Genomic DNA, 21923 nt, shown 5'->3' with positions numbered 1-21923 from the left:
TGTATTATAAAGCTACCTTGACCACAGATATATAGTGAATGTGTATGTACCGTGTTTCCCCCCCTAAAATTAGGCCTACCCTAAGAATAAGCCTTAGCCTATTTTTTTGAGGATTTTCAGGGAGGCTTGAAATATAAGCCCTTCCTTGAAAATAAGCCCTAGCTAAATTACATTAAAAAAAAAGAAATACATTACCTAGCAGGCACGGTTCAGGTCCTTCCCGCTGCTCTCCAGAGTTCCAACGTGGTTCCCGCAGTCCTCAGCCGGCCACACAAGATCACTTCCTGGTTACGGGATTCATAAATCTCACCTCCACGAAGTAGTAGCTGTGATTTGTTATTTGAGTGCTGCACTGATTCGCTGAGCATGCTTGAAGAACCAATCACAGCCATCATTTCAAGGAGGCGGAATTTATGAATTGGCTGAGCCGCCAATAAAACATACACAGGGGATGGATGAAAACATAGAAACACCATACAAAATGCATGGGATTTAACCATTTGCACTGAGCTGCCCCTTTGACCCCTGCTTGGCTGAGAGCTTTCAACCCGAATTTGTGTTTACTTCACATCTGGCCCTGCTCTGGGTGGTTTTGGGAGCCAGCTGGTAACAGCAGCTAATTGGCTCCAATCCCTGACCAATGGAGCCTTGTTGCTCGGGCAGATGTTCACTTCAGCCCAGAAGAATCTGTGTTATATTACCTCCACTTAAATTACATGGGATTATAAATCATATTTCAATACAACACGTAAAGACCGATTTTAAGGCATGCATTTTGTACGGTGTCTTCATATTTTTGTCCACTTCCCTGTATATATCCCATCAAAGGCAGAATACTCTGTGCTGCCTGATATCTAGATGTCCTGTGCTGCCTGATATCTAGATGGGAACTTGGCCTTTCCACTCATGTGCTAATAGTAAGGAGTAGGGTCCTCCAAACAGCACAGGGTATTTCAGGAGAGGAGTAATCCCCAACCTCACAGTAATAATACAAACCTCCTCTCAGACTTTACAGTGCTATAGTAAATTGGATATAAACATTTCTCCGTTCTTTCCGCAGAACAGCCAGTAACTCTTCCCAGGGACTTCCAAGAATCAACAACCATAATATCGTCCAACGCCCCGTGTCCAGAACATACCCAAGGACGGCGGAGAGGGCATCAAACAGAGATAACTGCAGACAGGTGCGGGCATGTAAAATCACAAGGGGGCGCTCTGTAGATCTGTCCCTCTAAGGTGTGTTCATCACTCTGTGCCTTTATTAGGGCTGACATTTCACTCCGTCTTTATTGTTGGTGCCGTCTCTGAAGCGCAAAGAACTACTAGGAGAAAGCAAACAATTCAGATTGGATTTTTTAAGGAATTTTTACAATCAATCTGCAGCTTCCATGTAATTAAAGGGGTTTTCTGAACAGCCATACACATTCGTGGCAGTGGGAGAGAAGTGGCATCAAAAAAGATTTTTAAAAACCCCTCCTAAGCACACGCTGCAGCTCTGTCCTCGCTGCCGGTCTTTGTATACATTTAAGTGCTGCAGTGGTGTGTGTGTGTGTGTGTGTGTGTGTGTGTGTGTGTGTGTGTGTGTGTGTGTGTGTGTGTGTGTGTGTGTGTGTGTGTGCGCCCCCACTGCAGCCAACCGCCTCCCTGTATGGGGTACCATCAGTGACATCCTGTGAGCATATCTATAGGTTTGGTCATAGGCTTATATACGGGATGTCACTAGGCCGGGAGCCAGCGGTTTCATCACTGGTCATATGACTCACTGCCACAACGACAACTATGCCATTGCCAGACAGATAAGTACCGTATATACCGGCGTATAAGGCGACGGGGCGTATAAGACGACCCCCCAACTTTCACCTTATACGCCGGGAATACAGTGGAGCAAAAAAAAAAATCATTACTCACCTCCCCCGGCGTTCTGCGGCGCTGCTGCAGGATGTCACTCCCTCCTGGTCCCCGGCGAAGCATTGCTTTCTGGACGCAGGGCTTGAAATCCCCGCCTCCAGAAAACACACGTGCCTTCAGCCAATCACAGCCATTCAATGATGTCATTGAATGGCTGTGATTGGCTGACGGCGTGTGTTAGCTAATCACAGTATTAGCTTTCTGGAGGCGGGGATTTCAAGCCCTGCGTCCAGAAAGCAATGCTCTGCCGGGGACCAGGAGGGAGCGACAGCCTGCAGCAGCGCCGCAGAACGCCGGGGGAGGTCAGTAATGATTTTTTTTTTTGACACTTTCTTTTTTTTGTATTACCGGCGTATAAGACGACCCCCGACTTCAGAGCAGATTTTTCGGGGTTCAAAAGTCGTCTTATACGCCAGTATATACGGTATATTACAAAAGGGCTCTGACCAAAATAAAAATTAAATGGGTAAGCCCTTGAATTTTTTAAAGTCAGTTTGTAAATCCATTACTTATCCTGTACTGATACTGAGTTACAAAAAGAGAGTGTAGGAACTCGTGGTGTGAAGGCGCAACACTCTAAGCTAGTAGAAGATTAAGGTCCAATATGCGATAGCGACAGCACTTCTTTATTATTATTTAACAACATAAAAAACCAGCAAGTGAAAACGCGTTTCGGGGACGAGCCCCTTCGTCAGTTCAGCTGGATTAAACACGACAGGATGCCTTGGGGTGACACAATTCAAAAGGTTTTTGGATGTGCCAGAGGTCCTGTATGTGGCAGGGAGACAGTGAGGGAAGAAGTGCTTCAACTCTTCCTGTGGGTTATATGTGTGAACAGTATCATATAGATGTAATATGGTGTACAAAGGGGGACAAACTAATCCTAACAACAAACATGCTAGATCATAGTCTAGAAGTTAAGCATAGACCTTTCTGAATATTTTTTTTTATTATCGTACATTTTCTGGTTGTTAAGCTAGTTCTGTCCTGTTTTGCAGGAGAATGGTAATCACAGTCCTCCGGAGGTCCCAGAATTTGGATTGAATGTTTCTGCTCTAAATAAAAATGGGGGAGAAGGTGTTCCACAAAAAAGGGTCAGTACAAATTCCCAGAAACAAACCAGTCTGCTAAACCAACAAACACAGGAAGACCATAAACCCCATAATCTAAAAAAGAAATGATCTGATTTATATTCTCAGTTCTAATGCTGGACACGTCACCAGTATTCGAGTGGTGGCGGTCTAACTGCCGTGTCCCAGGCTGGACTCTAGAACAGAGTGATATGGCAGCCTGTTCTAGTCAATAGTCTGATATTATGAGGTAACCTAAAGGACGATCCTCATCTGAGCCCTTAAAAAGGGGTATTGTGGCCTTTTTCTAACTAATGACCTACCGTTTGAATAGATCACCAGTGGTTGATGGATGGGGGTCCACCGTTCAGGATCCCCGTCCATCGGCTGATCGTCCGGCCTTCTGTCACTACAGGATGTCCTCCTGAGCGGACAGTGAAGGAAGTTGGAACGTCGGCTTCACTCCCATTAAAATCAACGAGAGTTCTGCGCTTCTATTTCAGTTTTTGCTCCTTGTTACTTACTTCCGGTCCTGATTGTTACAGGAGTGGAAAGTGCAATAGAAGCGCGGCACTACCGTTGATTTCAGTAGGAGTGAAGCTGGCGCTCCCACTTCCTGCTCCTGTCTGCTGATGACAACATCTGGCCTGCTGCACTTACAGCAGGCTGAATATCAGCTGATAAATGGGGATCTCGAGCTGAGGACTTGTCATCAATCACTGATGCCCTTTGCAGTCAATAGGTCAACGGTTGAAAAAAAAAAAAAAAAGGCCAGAATACACATTTATAGAGCTTGTCCATTTGCAGACTATTGATAGGCCACAGGCCCTCATTGCTGGGGCTCCAGGACCCCTGATCATTAGCTGTTCACAAAGCTTCAGTGCTCATACACTGAGCTGTCTGCAGGAAGCAGACAGCTCCATTCCCACTGCAGTGGCCAAGGTTGGTATTGCAGGCAAAGGAGCAGTCTTCTTCCTGCATAAATCAACTTGGCGCACAAGCACAGCGGTCTAGAAAACAGTTGATTGATAGGCATTATGCGCGTTAGACCCTCGCTGATCTACTATTGATTGCCTATTCTGTGGAAAATATGTAAACGGAGAGAGGGCATTTTTTTACTGTTTTTATGTTTTGTTTAATTTGCACAGGGCCAAATAATTGACTTTCGTGGAATGATCCAAGACGCCATAAAGGGCGCATCTAATGAAATCACTATGAATACTCTGAACTACAATCCCGACCCTTCAGTAAGTTGAATAAGCAAAATTTAGGCAGGGTGGTATAGTACATATTCGAGGCGGATGTGGTAAAAACTCTTATAACATCAAATTATAGATTATTCTGGCCAATTAATAGGACTTGTCCTCTGCAATGTCTTATTTTATGGTTGGAAAGTAACATATGGTTTTAGACCCACTATCACTAAAGGCCCCTTGATGCCCACTACATGTGTGTCATCTGCTCCCTACAAAGCTTCATCACCTCTTGAACACGAGACTCAGACTGATTTCCCAGTTTCATAATAAATGATGTTTTTTGAGTGTTTGGGTAAATAAAACAACTGCAGAAAACCCAACTAACACGAGAACAGACAGTATTTCCCTGGTCGGTTTGTGTGCCTGTCACATGACCAGGTCAGACTTTTAAATAAAAGAACCAACCTATGAGCATTTCTATTCAATGAATGCAAGCAGAGATTTTGAAAATAGTAAGGAAATGTTACATAAGTATTTTTAGCAAAACTGAAAAAATTTTATTTGTTGAAGCCAGAATATGACTTTATTTGTTCTTCATAGTTCAGGACTTTTTATTTCTCAGGAAAGATTACTCAAGCCGGTCAGCGCTTTTCTTGGTGCCAATAATGAAATGAGAGAACTGGCTGCGGTGATAAGTCGGGTGAGATTCTTCTTATTCTCTATTTAGTGTGTGTGTGTATGTGTGTGTTAACTGAACCCCCACTTTATTGGAGCTCCCGACCCTTTTACAATTGGAGCTTCCCTGTATGGAAATGATCCCTCTAACCCCGAAGTGCAGCATAAAATCACGCGACGAGTTGATCGGTTTCAATGTCAATCCACATCAGATGGGAAAATCCACTGCTAACCACGTGGGGTTTTCTCGTGCAGCGGAGTGGTGAGTATACCGAGAATGGTGTGCTTGAGGAAAAGCATCCAGTGAAACACTTCATCCACGAAAGGGGTCCTTCGAGTGTATCAGGATTAATTCTGATGAACAGCTGTTTGGTACACTGAAGCAAATTGCAGCCAACTACAATGCTGGAGCTTCAAATAACATGCCCAAATGCACAACTCCTTGTCCCTTAGCACGGATGGGCTATAACCCGGTCTAATGAATCCAGATTGCACCATGCTGATGGAAGGTCAGAATTTGGCACAAGCAGCATGAATCAGTGACCCCTTCCTGTCAGCTGTCAACAGTTCAGACTCTAAAAAAAGTGGCTATTCTATTTGTGTGTGCATGTATAATAAATATATAACATATCTGATATATATTACACACATTATATAAAATAAATATATATCTCAGCCCGGTGCAACAGTAATCTGGTTTTGTCAGACCAAGTAATGTTTTTCCACTGCTCAATGATACCGTTTTTGTGCTCTTTAGCCCCCTGAAGCCTTGCCTTTCTGTTAGGCACGATGGCACTGGAACTGGTTGTCTGCTGTTATAGCTCATCCGTTATATACTCTGCTTTGCCTAATGCAGGGTCTGGGGGGTGGAACATGACATATGGATTCAAAGAGCACCAAAGACAGACGTCATGCCTTCCCCTTCCTTACGCTCTGCGCTAGGTATAATGCAATGTAGTCATTTTGCCTGAAGTTTCCCTGTAAGAAGTAAGTGAGTATTTCCACTTTAGACAGGATGTACTATAAATGTCTGATAATTGCAGGAGCCTCCTCTAACGCAGATGTCAAACCTGCATCTATCAGACATTTATGAATGGCCATGGTGTGACTACTACTTTCATATCTCTTTGTGCAGCCTTTGCAGACAACCTCCGCAGTACTAGGATGATTGTGTAGTCGAAAGTATTAAATCATTTTTTTTTTTTTTTTTAATTTTCAGGACATTTATCTTCAAAACCCTAATGTAAGGTGGGACGACATCATCGGACTCGATGCAGCTAAGCGATTAGTGAAGGAGGCAGTGGTGTATCCTATTAGGGTGAGACAAGACACAATCTAGTTTTACTAATGGCAAGCAATTATAATATCATTAACTTAAGATGCCCTTTGTTTATGATCTTGTCCATAGTATCCGCAGCTTTTTACTGGAATTCTGTCTCCTTGGAAGGGACTCTTGCTCTATGGGCCGCCGGGTAAAGTATAAGTTGTTCATTGGCATATAATGATTGAACACCTTGCAGCACCCCCACAGGAAAAAATGCAGATCTAGCCAACTTTAATCCTTTGCAATCCAATTTTGGATTTAGGGTTTCCTAGGGGGCTTGCTCTTTCTGCCATTATACAATGGCACCATCTTCTGGCTTGAGCCAGTACTGTGGTATGGGACATGCTGGAGAGGCCCCCGACAACAGAGCGTCCGGCAGTATACAGTAAGAATACCTTGCCGGACGTCTTCCGACATCAGAGCTGCACAGGCTTCAATCAGAATGTCTTCAGACGTCAGACAGTGGATTGGAAACGGTTAATGGGATCTGACCAATGTAAGGTTTATGGAATGTCATAAACAGTAGATTGTCTGCTTGTCCCACAATGACTCGCTGCATCTGCACATGGTTTGCTGTTTCTGAATGTGACAATTGTTGATAAATACTGGGCCTTTTAGGAAGAATCACAAGCCTAAACCCCCTTAAACCCTATGCCTTCATTGTATAGCATGCCCTAAAACACTAACGTGACAAAGGGATTGCTTGTATAACAGAAAGTTATTAAGGGTTCATTCACACTAATGCTATGGATTCCATATTCATGCACCTTTATGGAAGCAGAAAAACTGATTCCCCAGCTGAACAGATCCATCTTATGACAGAACCGAATGGCGCCAAATGGACTCTATTGACTATAATGGAGTCCATTTGGTTTCTGTCCATCTATCCAACATTTTCACAGATGGAATAGCACAGCAGCTGATGTGATGATGATAATGTCAACACTGCTTAAATTAGGTATGTAATTCTTAAAGGGAATGTGTCCTATAATGTTTAAATCACGTTTACATTTTTTAAAGAATTGGATGTTCTTTCAGTTTTCCATGTCGATGATCTATAATTTACAAAAAATCCTGAAATCTTGAAGTTCTCACACTGACCTCTGAACCTCATAACAGTCTGACACTTCCTGTTCTGTGGAGAAAACCTCTCAGCCGTTATCTCTTTATCATCCCAGGCAGGATTACAATGAGAGGTGACACTTTTATATATAGCTAAAGGCTAAAGGCCCATTTAAACACAACGATTATCACTCAAAATTCGCTCAAAAGCAGTCTTTTGAGCGATAATCGTTGCGTGTAAATGGGCCTTTAGCTATATATAAAAGTGTCACCTCTCATTGTAATCCTGCGCCCATCGTGCAGATTTCATTAAGCCGTCGCTCATCGTTGTCTTTTTAGCGTGCTGAAAGACGTCGATGAGCCCTATCAGGGATTCATAGCGGGATACAGCTGATACTATTGTTTCAGCGGTATCCCGCTCCCTGATGACAGGCTGGGTATGAAGAACAGAGCGGTCTAGCTCTGTGCTCCATACCCCACACGGAGCGCTCGGCTGTATAACAGCTGGGCTCTCCGTGCAGAAGACAAGCAGGGACATCCCGCTTGTCTTCTGCATCCTCCGCTCCCAGCGCTCGGTTGTATAACAGCCGGGCGCTGGAGCGGGGGAACAGCTGTATGCAGAAGACAAGCCCACAGCACTCTCCCATAGAAGTTAATGGGGTCGGCTTATGTCTATTGTATCTATGACCTATGTGAAAATTGTAAAGCATCTCTCTGACTGCACCTCAGACAAGATGGGCGCTGCCATAGTCCTGTACAGACAATAGTATAAATAGGATAAATATACAATCAGAAAACAAGACTGATATGGAAAATGTTTTATTAGTAAAAAAAAAAAAATCTAGGTCATACATCTCCTTTAAATCTGGGAGCCTAATATTTGTAATTTCATTTTATAGGTATATTTTGTGTGTTGTGTTTTAGGCACCGGAAAGACCTTGCTGGCTAAAGCCGTGGCCACAGAATGTAACACCACGTTTTTCAACATTTCTGCCTCTACAATTGTTAGCAAGTGGAGAGGGGATTCTGAGAAACTCGTCCGGGTAGGAATGGAGCCCTCCATAAATCGTGCTGCTCTTCTTCATATTTGGCAATACAGAAATATATGCTGTTGTAACAGTATATTCACAGTGCTGTACATATAGTTATAAGTCCCTGCACCAGGACCTAGCAATCTAACCCTGTATTTTGTCTGACCCCGTGTTCTGTAGCTTATACACACTAGGAAGAGTTAACCTATTTGTATGCTTCGCGGTGTGGCAGGAACTCACTAGACCATAAAACACAACACATTTACGATACAAAACTGCATTAACTTGCCTCTGATTTACTAAAGTATCTGGAGATTTTTTTTGTTTAGGTGTTATTTGAACTTGCCCGATACCACGCTCCGTCCACCATTTTCCTTGATGAACTTGAATCTGTGATGAGTCAGAGAGGAGCAGGACCAGGGTAAGGAGTCCTAGGGTGCCTACACACAGGCCGTAAATGCTGTCTGCAGCGGAATCTGCAGTGCAAGCTATGTGGACAAGATTTAAAGGGATTTTCCAGGCTTTTATTATTGATGACTTATCCTTTCCTGAAAACCCCCCCTCTTCTCTCCATCTGTTTGCAATAGAAGGGGGTGGAGCTAAACTCCGTCCCTTCCATTGCTGACTGTGGGGAGGGGGCGGGAGCTTAGCTCCATCCCCGCTCCGCCCCCTCCCATTACACACAGTCGGACAGGAGGAGAGAGAAGCTGAGCCGGGAGGGGAGGCCTAACACCATTGCGGGCTCGAGGTGTATGCTCCAGGACCATGCTGTTTGAACGGGTGCATAAACGTTAGATTTGTGCGCCTGTTCACACATTTTTACGGACGCGTGAAAGAGCCACAAGGCGCATACAAAACACTGAAGCTTTTCATCAGAAAGGTTTTCAACAGAGGCCTAAATTTTTCAAGAGGTTTCATGCGTGACTGGGAAGTATGAGAAATTTATAGCACAGATAACACTCTGGCCTGGTGACCCCCAATCTGCCCTAACACTAATTCAGAGACCATAAAACTTTCACATCTTTATCAGTGAACTATTTAAGTATTTATTTCTTTACTCCTCCTGGTAAAAAAAAATGTAAGTGTAAATTAATCACATCCATGTCTGTGCCTTGTCATATGTATGTGTGTGTATATAAATGTATGCTTCTTTGGAACTATTTCATTAAGCCTGAGGAAGAACCCTGAGTAGATCCGAAAGCTCGCTATTACATCATGTATTTTTATTAGCCATTAAAAGGTATCACATCTACAAGATTACTTGGTTTCTCTTACTGAGAACAATCACCTTGAACTTCAATATGTACATCTCTACTGACCCAAAAGCATAAGAAGAGTTCCAGTATGCTGAAAACCATATAAATAAGCCACAGATGTTTTGGGATTCTGTTCTGTAAAGCGATGAAACAAACGGGGAACTTTTGGGGTTTACGGATCAGTAGTATGTCTGAAGGAGGAAGCATGTTCGCTAGCTTAACATCGGCCCATTGCCTGACCAATGTCAGTTCGAGGAAGGGCCCACCCACGCTCCAACATGCCCCCTCCCTCACAGTCAATAGCAACATCACTCAGACAGGGCTGCTATGGCTGCATGATGACTCAAATTTGCCTCATACTTGATAGTAACAATCAAAGCCAAGCAGACACCATTTCCCTTCTCCAGGCACTGCTTTTATCTTGCCTGAAGGCTCATACCTACTTTTGTCGCCTAGGGCCCTGCTCCCTTCTCTCTGCTGGCCCCTTGAATCGCCCTCTTGGCTCAAAACAAAGGGTTGTAAATTCTACCCCCACTGATGTGTGAGCCATCTTCCCTGCTTAGTCGAAGTGTCCCTCATGTTTCCCCTCACCTTGCTATTCCAGCTGACACCATGCCTAACGCTACTTGTACCCTAAGCCAAGCCTAGTGAGCCCGCAGTGCCCCCTATAGCTCCTCGCATCTACTGTTCTCTCCGGTCCTTTTCCTAGCAGGTCATAAGAGCCAAAGGAGCATCTACGAAGTACTAAAGACGCCTGTCATGAAAGGACTGAATAATTCTGGGACTGCGGTGGTTATTAAAAGTGGCATTTTGTGACAAGTTTGGAAAAACTACTTGCTATATTAGTTGTGTTGAGCCATATAAATAGTCCTCATTTGCTGTTTTGTTTTTGTTTTTTAAATTCCCTGAAATTTGGTGGGATTGAATAATTTTCATTGCAACCATCTATTTATCTGAACTGTTTGTGTCGCACACTCACAAAACCTTTTCCATCTCCCATTTTCTGCTGGCAGAGGCGAGCACGAGGGAAGCCGCAGGATGAAGACAGAACTGCTGGTTCAGATGGACGGCTTGTCCCGATCGGATGACCTTGTATTTGTTCTCGCCGCTTCCAATCTCCCTTGGTAAGAGATCAGGACGGCGCGGCCGTGTGACCGCAGATCTGCAGCCTCTCAGATCAGCAGAAAGGGCCTTAGTTTTGCTTAAAACATTTAAAGATTAATTGTGAGCTCTTCCCCGTAATGTTTATTCCTGGGAGTAAAATATAATCTTTAATAACCTCGCGGCGGCCATATGCCAGTATTTACCGAGCCTCCTCCAACTTTACAGCCAAGTTATTTACTACGGTTTAGCTGAGAAGGGTTTTAACTTCCAAGTGTAAAGTACTTAAAGCTGCAGAAGTCCGAGCTAAATGTAGCCGGGGGCGGCGGGCGATGTAATCTGATTTATAGCATGTACATATGTGAGATCTGATCTTCTCCTGCCAGCAGGGGACGGGGGCTCAGCCGCCCCACAACCCTCATCATCTCGCTGTAATCTTATGTGACAGATATGCCTCCTATAAGCTCCGGGAGGATGCCATTTCTAAATACAGACTTGATCTTCTGCTAACAACTTTACAGAAATTCACTCTGAGAACCGTTACGAAAGATTTTGAGCATCAGCATTTCTAACATTTTTCTGCCCCCTGCTCTGTTTAAAAATTAAAACCATTTTTTATTGATACATCCAGACTTTTGACTATTCTGCTGGCCACGGTTCTATACATGTACAAAAAACGGAATAGCGCAATTCTGACTTCATGGATATAATAGTGCAAGGTCATCGCTAAGAGCTGTTGCCCCTTAGTCCAGAGCAGTGTTTTCTAACCCCTTAAAGGGGTATTTCGGGCACGTATTATTGATGACCGAATACACTTCCGCTTCTGACCGCACTGAGGAGTCAGAAGTGTAATAGGAGGCAACCCTGATTTCAGTGGGAGTGAACATCTATTACACTTCCGACTGACCAGTGATGTGGAAATGCGGCCCCACTTTTTCAATAATACTATTCAATATACCATATAACACAATGGAAAACTTTAAAAAAATTTCTAAGAGAGGAGTGAAGGTGATCTTGTGGGGAAGATGCTGTTTTTATGGTGTACACACTACGGAAAAAATGACATAACTTAATTCTGTGGGTCAGAACTATTATGATGTTACCAGATTTTAGGGTTTTTTTCTTTTTTGCTGTAATACTCTTAAAAAATCTTTGAAAAGAAAAAATTTCTGCCACTATCTTCCAACCTCTGTAACTTTTTTCTATATTTTTTTGTTATTGTTGATATAGCTGTGTGGGCTTATGTGTTTTTTTGTTTTTGTTTTTTTTTGTACCATATTGAAGTGCGTGTGACTTTTTGATAACATTTTTTTCATGTAGCTTGGGTGACCAAGAAAAGTGCAATTCTGGCATTGTTTTATTTTTCTTTTTCTGACTATATTCACTGTGCTGATAAATAAAAGTTACTTTAATAGATTGGACTTTTACGGATGCGGTGATACTAAATGGGTTTTTTTAAATTACATTATAAATACAAGAAAAGGGAGGAGTTAAAATTTTAATATCCTTGATTTTTACAAAAATAAAACTTTCCTTTTAAGTCCCCATAGTAGACTTGAACTTGTGATCATTTATAGCATATACTGCAATACTACGGTATTGCAGCATCTATTATTTCTGCCAGCATTCTATTAGGACAGGCCATAGGCTCGTTTTAATAGGTAGAAAGCCCCTGGTTGCACCTCGTGTTACACCTTCTGTATATGGAGTAGGCTCTACTTCAAATCCGGCTCCATACAATCCTGCACTAAGAGGTCGAATTTGCTTGTGTGAATAGATCCTAATACTACATATATAGCACAGATAATATTAATACAGTATATTGATCAGCAGAGAGCAAGGGACGGAGGACTGCGGCTGTGACTTCTGTCTGTGGTTGGGGACACTACTTGTAACTGAGCGCTCTGCATTCTACATGGAATTGACTGGACTGCTTGTGATTGTTACTTTGTCACAAGCCTGCCAGTAAAAACAAAGGGTGAAATTTATTATCTGCTGTGCAGGACTTTTCAGTCATCAAGAATTTCCAAATTTTTGCACAAATGGGGTTTTAATCAAAGATGTTAAACTTTTTGCCGTTTTATGTTTCTCATTCCAATTTTCTAGTGGCGAGAGGGGGCGGGGTTTTACTTGAGTAATGTTTTTAGGCAGATTTAAGAATTGCGACTTTTCAAAATTGCCAAATTTCTTACAGTGTCACTCTAGACATATTTAAAGGGGTATACCAGTTGTAAAGTGAATTTTCAAAAATTCCAGATATGAAAGGTGTTTGCGCACAGCTGGTTATGGGTATAAATTGAGCAGCCATTACCTTCTTATTCTGCTCTCCATTTCTGATGTTTACCTGCATCACTATTTTCCAAGATGACTGCAGCTTGAAACTATATTTCACACAATTCACCACTCTGTGCGTCCTTCCTGTGTGTGATCCCGCTAAGCGCTGCCCTACTATTGGTCAGCAATCCAATCCTGAGAGCTTAATAGGGGGGAAAAAGCCGTCCTTTGTTGTTCCTACTAAGTGAGCCCGACCCGTAGTGCTGGACTGCCTACAGGACGTATCCATGGCAACTTGGGAATAAACACTTCCCATGTGTCGGGAGAAGGTGATGGTTTATAGAGCTACAGACACAAAATCCAAAGCAGAAGCACATTATAAACTTTAATAACCTTTGATTGGCGTTCATTTCACAGCAACTTTGCGGAATCAGAATATCCCTTTAAAGACGCAACAAATTTATTGTATCGTTGCAAACAATGGCAACGCGGCCTCCCGAAAATCTGATTTAAAAAAACCTACATAATAAATTCCCTCCATGTCTTATGTTAGGGAGCTGGATTATGCCATGTTAAGGCGGCTGGAGAAGAGGATTTTGGTGGATTTACCCAGTAAAGAAGCACGAGAGTCCATGATCCAGCACTGGCTGCCACCAGTGAGCAATACTGGAGGAGTGGAACTGAGAACTGAGCTGGAATACAGCGTGTTGGGAGAGGTAAATACATAATATCTACAACTCCTGTAGTCCGAACCAGAGGGACTGTAGTCACAAAGGAGAACTTCACCCCCAAAAAGCACAAATTCATGTCATCCCTCTCCTGGGACAGGGAGATTTACAGGAGAATTACAGATGTTCTCTGCTTCTGCCTCCCCCCCCCCCCTCTGCCCCCCCTCCGCTGTACACACTTACTGAAAACGACCGCTGTAGATTTAGTATTCCCGGCTAAACTTCAAATGGCTGTAACTCCGGTTCTGTAGGGGCTATGGATATGCTTCTGGTGTCATTTTAAAACCAGGACTCTTAGCTTTAAAATGACACTGTGTCAGTAGCCCTGATAGAACTGGAGCTACAGCTGTTTAAATAGAACGAACTCTGTTCATTCAAAACTGTAATATCCTTTTCTTTCAGAATGAACAGAGCTAGTCCTAAACTCCAGGGGGTTAGGTCTCTTCAGGATAGGTCACCAATAGTTGACTGATGGGGTTCCATCGTTCTGGATCCCTGCTGTCAGTGCAGCGGGGCCAGACGTCCACATCGGTGGTCAGGGGCAGAAGTGTAATACACAGTTTAACTCCCATCGAAATCAATGGAAGGGGATAGCTTCTATTACACGTCAGATCCTCACTGTGATCAGTGGAGGAAGTGTAATAGAAGGCATCGCTCCCATTGATTGTAGTAGGAGTGAAGCTGTCGATTTCACTTCCAACCCTGACCACGGATGCGGACTTCCAGCCCGCTGTGGCAGACCCCAGCGCATCATCTGTTGAGGACCTATCCACCAAGGCTAGGTCATCAATAGTGAATGCCTGGAACACCCCTTTTAAATAGTTTCCATTATATTTTACTACTATTCAACAATAAAAGCATTAAAAAAAAAATTGTATTTGCACGGTCGCATTCAAAGACACATTTATATCTTTCCATTGACTGAACTGTAAAAAGGGCTTATTTTTTTGTGGTAAGAGTTGTAGTTTTTACTATCACTATTTTGGGGTACATCTGACTTTTCGATCACCTTTATTTTCTTTGTAAGGCAGATAAGCAAAAAAAAAAAACCTTTTAGCCTTTAAAGGGGTATTCCCAAAATTGACTTTTATCATATATCCATAGGATACGTTATAAATATCTGATTGGTTGGGGTCTCAGCCGTGAGATCCCCACCAATCCCAATAAGGGGGTTCCTTGTTCACCTTCTCGCCTGACTGCAACCACATGGAGAGTGAATGGCACAGCGATTGCACATTTGCGATGCTACTCCATTAATTTCAGTGGAGCTGACGGAAATAGGAGAGCGCTGGTACACTCCTATCTCCAACAGTAGCATTGAAGATGAATTGAGCGGCACTGTCCATGCTTGACTGATGCTGCATTCACTCTTTTCACTGCTGGGGGTGCATTCAGCTCTAAGTGAGGGGGGCACGTGTTCCCCCCTTCCCACTTTCCCTTTCAGATTGGTGGGGATCTAATCAGTGACACACCCACCAATCAAAGTTATTAGCTATCCTAGGTGAAATTTTTGGGAATACCCCTTTAACTTTATTTTTTTCAGCAATCAGCATGCAGGATAAATAAGAATCATTGCATAGCTTGGGTTATTACGAACACGGAGATAACAATTATCTTTTATTTCCTCCATAACAAACGCATTTCATAAGGAAAAAAAGTGTCTTCTTTTACACTTATTAGTCTCATAAGGGGACATAAAATGTGATGTTTCGTTCTTCTTACGTAGTGCAGTGGCCTTTGTTACACCTCTGATTGTCACGGCAGCTCATCGCGAGGGCTGTTTGGGATAAAGAGGGAACCCTCTGTAAATCACTTTGTTACTCACCATGGCATTTAAGTAGTTAACTGGTCAGGATCATTCATGGACAGCAGGCAAGAAACCTTAAAATAGTGAGAAATGGAGATACAAAGTACAGCAGAAAGTTGCAAAATCCTCTTTAAGGTTTTCCAGCACTGCATTATCGATGACCTACCCTAAGGATAGGTAATCCATAGCTGATGGACCAAGGTCCACCATTTGGGATCCCCAGCTCTAAGTGCTGCTGTAATTCCAGTCTATACCAAGCACAGCACTGTACATTGTATACTGGTAGTGCCCGGTATTGGATCCCATTCACTTGAATGAAACTAAGCCACTCTGAGCCCATGTGACCGATGTAAGTGACAATGTCACAGGTATGAGAATCAGTCAGCTGCTTGATTAGGATCCCGAAAGGGGGACCCTGGCAATCAACTAATGAAAAGGTATACTGATGATAGGTCATCAATAGTGCAGTGCCGGAAAGCCCCTCTAACATTGTGGCTACTGCGATTAAGGCCTCATTCACACAAGTGATGCGCTTTTCGGCCAACCGCATCGCAGGTGAAAAAACGCATGATTGGGAGAAAGTCGCGGCTAAGTCTCGCGTTTACTCGCCCATTCACACGGCCAGGTGCAGCGTATAGATGCTGCAGCCCAGAATTCTGTTGGCCGGGGAGAAATTTGCTAAACTCTCCAAACCCTTTGCCGGCAGCTCCCATAGGCTTCTATGGGAGCTTCAGGCTGATCGCGGCCTATAGATAGGGTAAGACCTATCTTTTCTGGTTACTTGCAAAATCAGCCACCGGATTCTGCAGCGTTTGTGCTATCTTTTCTGGTCTGACGATTTTATGCGGTTAAGCATCGTCCATCTGAACGAATGCATTTGAAATCCAATGATTCAGATGGTCGCGATTTTCACCCAGCGTTTATCACGGCAAAATAAAACATCTGTGTGAAGACCTGTTATGCCATACGGCACGGTTTCTACCAGTCATTGGTGCAGTAATATGTACAATATAGTGCAGGACAATTATTACTTACTCTTCCGCCTTTGTGTAGGAGACTGAAGGTTACTCAGGATCAGATATTAAGCTGGTGTGTAAAGAAGCCGCCATGAGGCCGGTGAGGAAAGTGTTCCACGCACTAGAAAATCACCAACAAGGTAAGAGGAATCAGAGGCATAACTTTAAGCTGCTGGGCCCCAGTGCAGAATCTAGAACTGGGCCCCCAACTATAAAGCTTCATTGATAGTATTGGTTTGCAATATGGGAAAGAGAGACTTTGAGCCCCTTAGAGTTCCTGGGCCGCAGTGCGACCGCACCCTCCGCACCCCATATACTTACACCGCTGAGGGGAATCATTGACAACATTTTTGCTTTTTAATTTTTCTTTTCCCTCTTTCAAACAACTTTTTTATGTTTCGACGTCGCTGTCTGAGGGCTTTTCTTTGCGGGGCGAGTTGTATTTTTCAATGGTACCATTTATATGCCATAGAATTTTTAAGTGGAGTTAAATGTAAAAACACTTGGGACCATTTTTGGGTGGTCTTGTTTTTACAGCGTACACACTGCGGCAAAAATAACCACTTTATTCTGTGGGTCAGCATGATTACGACGCTGACTAACCTTTTCTGTCGATGCAGTTGTGTGAAGGCTTGTTCGGGAGACGACCTATGGTTTCTATTATTACCATTTTGTGGTACATGTGACTTTTTGTTTTGCTTTTTCTAAAAAAAAATTTGGGACAAGGTTACCAAAAAACGCAATTCTGAAGTTGTAAACATTTTTTTCTGACAGCGTTTGAACAGCACCCCAAAGGGAAGAGTGGGGAGGGCATTTGGGACAATTTAAATGCTTGTCTAGATATTTAAATACCGCTGTCAGAGACATTTCAATAGTTAACAACCACGATTGGCGTTATCTCTAGAGATGAGCGAGTATACTCTGTAAGGCACATTACTTGAGCGAGTAGTGCCTTAGCCAAGTATCTCCCCGCTCGTCTCTAAAGACTCGGGGGCCGGCGCCGGTGACAGGTGAGTTGCGACGGGGAGCGGGGGGGGAGAGAGAGATCTCCTCTCCGTTTCTCCCCGCCGCTCCCCGCCCCCCGAATCTTTAGAGACGAGTCGGGAGATACTCGGCTAAGGCACTACTCGCTCGAGTAATGTGCCTTAGGGCTCGTTCAGACGAGTGTGTTTTGGTGCGTGCATACACACGCAAAAAAACACGCTTGTATTTACAACACTGCATTCCCTGTGGTGTGTGCACATGTCCGTACTTTGCGTGTGCGTGCCTGCAAAGATAGGACATGCGTGCACCATAGGGAATGCACGCATTGTTTTCAATGGAGCCGCGGCTGCTGCCGGCGGCTCCATTGAAAACAATGACGTGCTGGCTCCTTTCATTCCTTTTCAGGGAAGGACTTTACATATAAGACCTTCCCTGAAAAAGAAAGATTTTAGTGTAAAAAAAAATTAAAAATGCAGCCATTCTCTTCAATGCAGCCGCTTCTGCTGCCGGCGGCTCCATTGAAGACAACGGTCTGCTGGCACCACCAAATTTTTTTTCAGGGAAGAGCTTAACATATAGGCTCTTAACTGAAAAGGAAAAATTTTGGTGAAAAAAAAAAATAAAAAAATGCAGCCATTCACTTCAATGGAGCCGCTGCTGCTGGCGGCGGCTCCATTGAAGACAATGGTCTGTGGCACACCTGAATTGTTTTTCAGGGAAGGGCTTTACATATAAGCCCTTCTCTGGAAATCAGCTGCAGGGGCACAGCGGCATCTTCTCCTGCTGTCCCCTGCACTGTGGTGCTGAACTGCTCATCTATCAGCAGCAGGGGATTTAAAATCCCGGGCTGCTGAAAGAGCTGAATGTGATTGGCTGAGGTTAGCCAATCACAGGCAGCTCTCCCCGAATGAATGACAGGTGAGAGCTGCCTGTGATTGGCTGAGCACCTCAGCCAATTACATTCAGCTCTTTCAGCAGGCGGGGATTTTAAATCCCCGGCTGCTAATAGATCAGCTGTTCAGCAACGCAGTGCAGGGGACAGCAGGAGAAGACGCGGCTGTGCCGCGGCAGCTGAAGGGAGGTGAGTACCTATTTTTTTTTCTTTTTTTTACTATTTTAAAAGGCTTTTCAGGGAAGGGCTTATGAAGCCCTTCCCTGCAAAGCCACTAACAGCTGCCGGGGCTCAGCGGGGGCTTCTGCCGCTGTCCCCGCCTCTGTAGCGCTGCTGAGCTATCAGCAGCTGGGGATTTAAAATCCCCTCCTGCTGGTAGCTCTGATTGTGATTGGCTGAGGCAATTCAGCCAACCACAACCAGAGCTACCAGCAGGCGGGGATTTTAAATCCCCGGCTGCTGATAGCTCAGAACTACAGAGCCTGGGACAGCGCTAGAAGTCGCGGCTGAGCCCCGGCAGCCGAAGGGAGGTGAGAATTGTTTTTTTTTTTTTTTTTATATTTTGCACTATTTTAAATGGCTTTTCAGGGAAGGGCTTATGAAGCCCTTCCCTGAAAAGCCATTGACAGGATGCTGGCAGCAGGATTCTCTACCACAGCTGTCATGTGTGACAGCTGCGGTTAAGAATTGAAGAATTCCTTTTGCTGCATCTGCCACAGATGTGGCAGATGTAGCAGCAGGGAATTCTTTTAACTAGCGGGGGTGAAGGATACATCTGCCGCATGCGGCAGATGTGTTCTTCATGCCCACGGGGGTCACAGCAGCGGCGGACAGGTAAGTTTTTTTTTAATTCTTTTTTTGTTTTGCACTAAAATGTTTTTTTTCAGGGAAGGGCTTATATGTAAAGCCCTTCCCTGGAAAAGAATGCAGAGGACCGGCAGAGCATTGTTTTCAATGGAGCCGCCGGCAGCCGCGGCTCCATTGACAACAAGCACGCAGCTGTGTTCACGCGTGCTTTTGCTCGTACCTAAGTGCGGACGTATGTACGCACCTAAGTACGCACCAAAACACGCTCGTCTGAACGAGCCCTTAGCGAGTATACTCTCTCATCTCTAGTTATCTCAAATCCTGGCTACTGTGACCATATGTAGAGAAAAACCTAAGGCCAGGGAAAAATTTCTAAAACCCCTTAAAGGGGTTGTCCTACAAGACTAAGTATACCCTGCCCACAGGATAGGTGATAACTAAGCTAATCAAACTGCAAGGGCCACCGCCAATTGGTAGAACGGGGGTCCAGAGCATCCCAAAATGAATGGAATGATAGTTGCACACATGCACCACCGTTCCATTTATTTCTATGGGACTGTGGGAGATGTTCCAGCGCCTTGCTATCTGCGGTGGTCCCATTAAGACTTCAAAAAAACTCATCTACATGCTGCAGAGAAAATGAACACCACACAGCTACAGATTTGCTCAGTAGGTCTGTCACTTCTTCCAGGGACACGGGACTTGCCCATCATTCGATTGGACACAGTGACCACATTCGATTTTCTGGATGTTTTAGCACACACAAAGCCATCAGCAAAAAGTCTGGCCGAAAAATATAGCGCCTGGCAGAAAGAGTTTGAGTCTGTGTGAGAGAACGACGGAGACGCCAACGGAAACCACTACTGCTGCACCTCGCAGAGAACAAACTGCCCTCAGAGCTGGAGCCCAACGGGGAATTTTGCACTAAATGAACTATTTAATAAAAAAAAATAAAACATTTTCCTGATAAATCAGAGTTGGTATGCCAGCTGGAAATGAGTTGCAGCTGGATTTGGTCCCAGACTGCCACAAGATTTCATGGCAGAGGTATAAAATGTGGCTGCACACATGCATGTTAACCCTTTCCAATTCAATTTGTATCCTCGTTTTCCTAGGGGGCTTACTCTTTTTCTGCCGTTATACAACAGCGCTATCTGCTGGCTAAAGCCAGTACTGTAGGAGGTGACACGTTGGGTAGGCTCCGACAGCAAAGTGGCTGTCAATATACAGTAAGAGAACCCTGACGGAAGTCTTCCAACATTGGTGCTGTACAGGCTTAAATCATAATGTCTTAAGACGTCAGACAGTGGATTGGAAAGGGTTAAATGATTCATGTAGAAATTTGAAATGAAGGTTGTGCCCACTACATGACCCCCTTTAAGTGCCCATTTAAGGGTCACAACCTGCAATGCTTTATTCACAAGAATGTTTTTACGCAGCTATTTAACCGTGTTTTCACGCCAGCTGAAAATCGCGACCATCTAAGGCATTGGCTTCCAATGCATTCGTTCACATGGGCGATTTTGCAGCGTAAAAACGTTGCGACAGAAAAAAAAATAGCACATACGTGACCGAAATCGGTGATAGAAATTATACGCTCCTGGAAAAGGTAGGTCTGGATCTGTTTTTCGACTGATATACGCTGGCAGATCTTATAGACGCCTATGGGAGCTGAAAAAATAGGGAAGGGGAAGCAGTTTAGCAGCGTCCAATGCAGGGCAAAGATTGCAGGTGCCTCTATTTAAACATTTGAAGTCATTCCGAGGATTTATGCCGAGCGAGGGATGTCTGACATCTGAAGACTTTATGATTTAAGGCTGTACAGCTCCGATGTTGGAAGACGTCCGTCGGGGTTCTCTTCCTGTATATTGCCAGCCTATCTGCTGTTGGAGCCTATCCAACGTGTCACCTCATGCAGTACTGGCTTTAGCCAGCAGATAGCGCCGTTATATAACGGCAGAAAAAGAGTAGGCTCCCTAGGAAAACCAGGTTACAAATTGGATTGGAAAGGATTAAAACCACCAGACTTGAGTCCAGTTGAGAGTATTTGGCATGAATTGGACCACAGAGTGAAGGAAAAGCGGCCAACAAGTGCACAACACCTCTGGCAGCTCATTCAGGACTGTTGGAAAAGCATTTCAGCTGACTACCTCATGTAGCCGATTGAGAAAATGCCAGGAGTGTGCAAAGCTGTCATCAAAGCAAAAGGCGACTACTTTGAAGAATCTAAAATATAAAACATATCCTACTTTAACATTTTGTTTCCTATTTAATTCCACGTGTTCCTTCAGAGTTTTTAATATGAATCTACAATATATATAAAAAAAAAAATAGCACAAACTGAAAAGGTGTGTCCAAACTTTTGACTATATGAAAAAAAAGTGTTGGTGCCGTGTTAGAAAGTAAAGGAAAGTAATTGTTTCCAGCAAGAGAAAACAGGTAATCTTGTAGATATGATACCTTTTATTGGCTAACAAAAATACATGAGGTTATAGCAAGCTTTCGGATTCTTCTCATCTACCCTTCATTAGGCTATGAGACAGGTTTGGATGGGACATAAATATAGCATACAAATACAGAGTGGGGGGGGGGGGGGGCACCGCTATTGATCTAAATAACTGTTTACGCACACAAATTTGAGACTTAGAATAACACCAGACAAACTGAGCAAAGAGAAATACTTAATCAGTCCACTGAGCTGAAAAATGTGACAATTCTAAGGTGTCTGTTATCTATACTTTATAAGCTGAACATAGAAGGAGATGGAAACACTACCTCTGCAGCACCACCTA

The 21923-nt window shown here is 43.8% G+C and overlaps 1 protein-coding gene across 1 annotated transcript in view; it reads left to right on the top strand.

Moving 5' to 3' along the window:
- The window catches only part of KATNAL2 (katanin catalytic subunit A1 like 2), a 35024-nt gene extending 14751 nt beyond the window's left edge, over positions 1-20273 (top strand). The window contains exons 5-16 of the mRNA XM_066602597.1: positions 1061-1184; positions 2907-3002; positions 4127-4225; positions 4797-4874; positions 6069-6167; positions 6258-6321; positions 8160-8278; positions 8596-8687; positions 10536-10646; positions 13451-13613; positions 16486-16588; positions 19823-20273. Of these exons, the coding sequence (XP_066458694.1) occupies positions 1061-1184; positions 2907-3002; positions 4127-4225; positions 4797-4874; positions 6069-6167; positions 6258-6321; positions 8160-8278; positions 8596-8687; positions 10536-10646; positions 13451-13613; positions 16486-16588; positions 19823-19962 (1288 nt within the window). The 3' untranslated portion in view covers positions 19963-20273. The remainder of the gene's footprint in view (positions 1-1060; positions 1185-2906; positions 3003-4126; positions 4226-4796; positions 4875-6068; positions 6168-6257; positions 6322-8159; positions 8279-8595; positions 8688-10535; positions 10647-13450; positions 13614-16485; positions 16589-19822) is intronic.
- Positions 20274-21923: the final 1650 nt, after the last annotated feature.

The sequence above is a fragment of the Eleutherodactylus coqui genome, chromosome 5, assembly GCF_035609145.1.
Source record: "Eleutherodactylus coqui strain aEleCoq1 chromosome 5, aEleCoq1.hap1, whole genome shotgun sequence".
NCBI classification, from domain to species: domain Eukaryota; kingdom Metazoa; phylum Chordata; class Amphibia; order Anura; family Eleutherodactylidae; genus Eleutherodactylus; species Eleutherodactylus coqui.
Note: the sequence above shows the minus strand (reverse complement) of the source record. Positions and strands in the feature narration are given on the sequence as shown.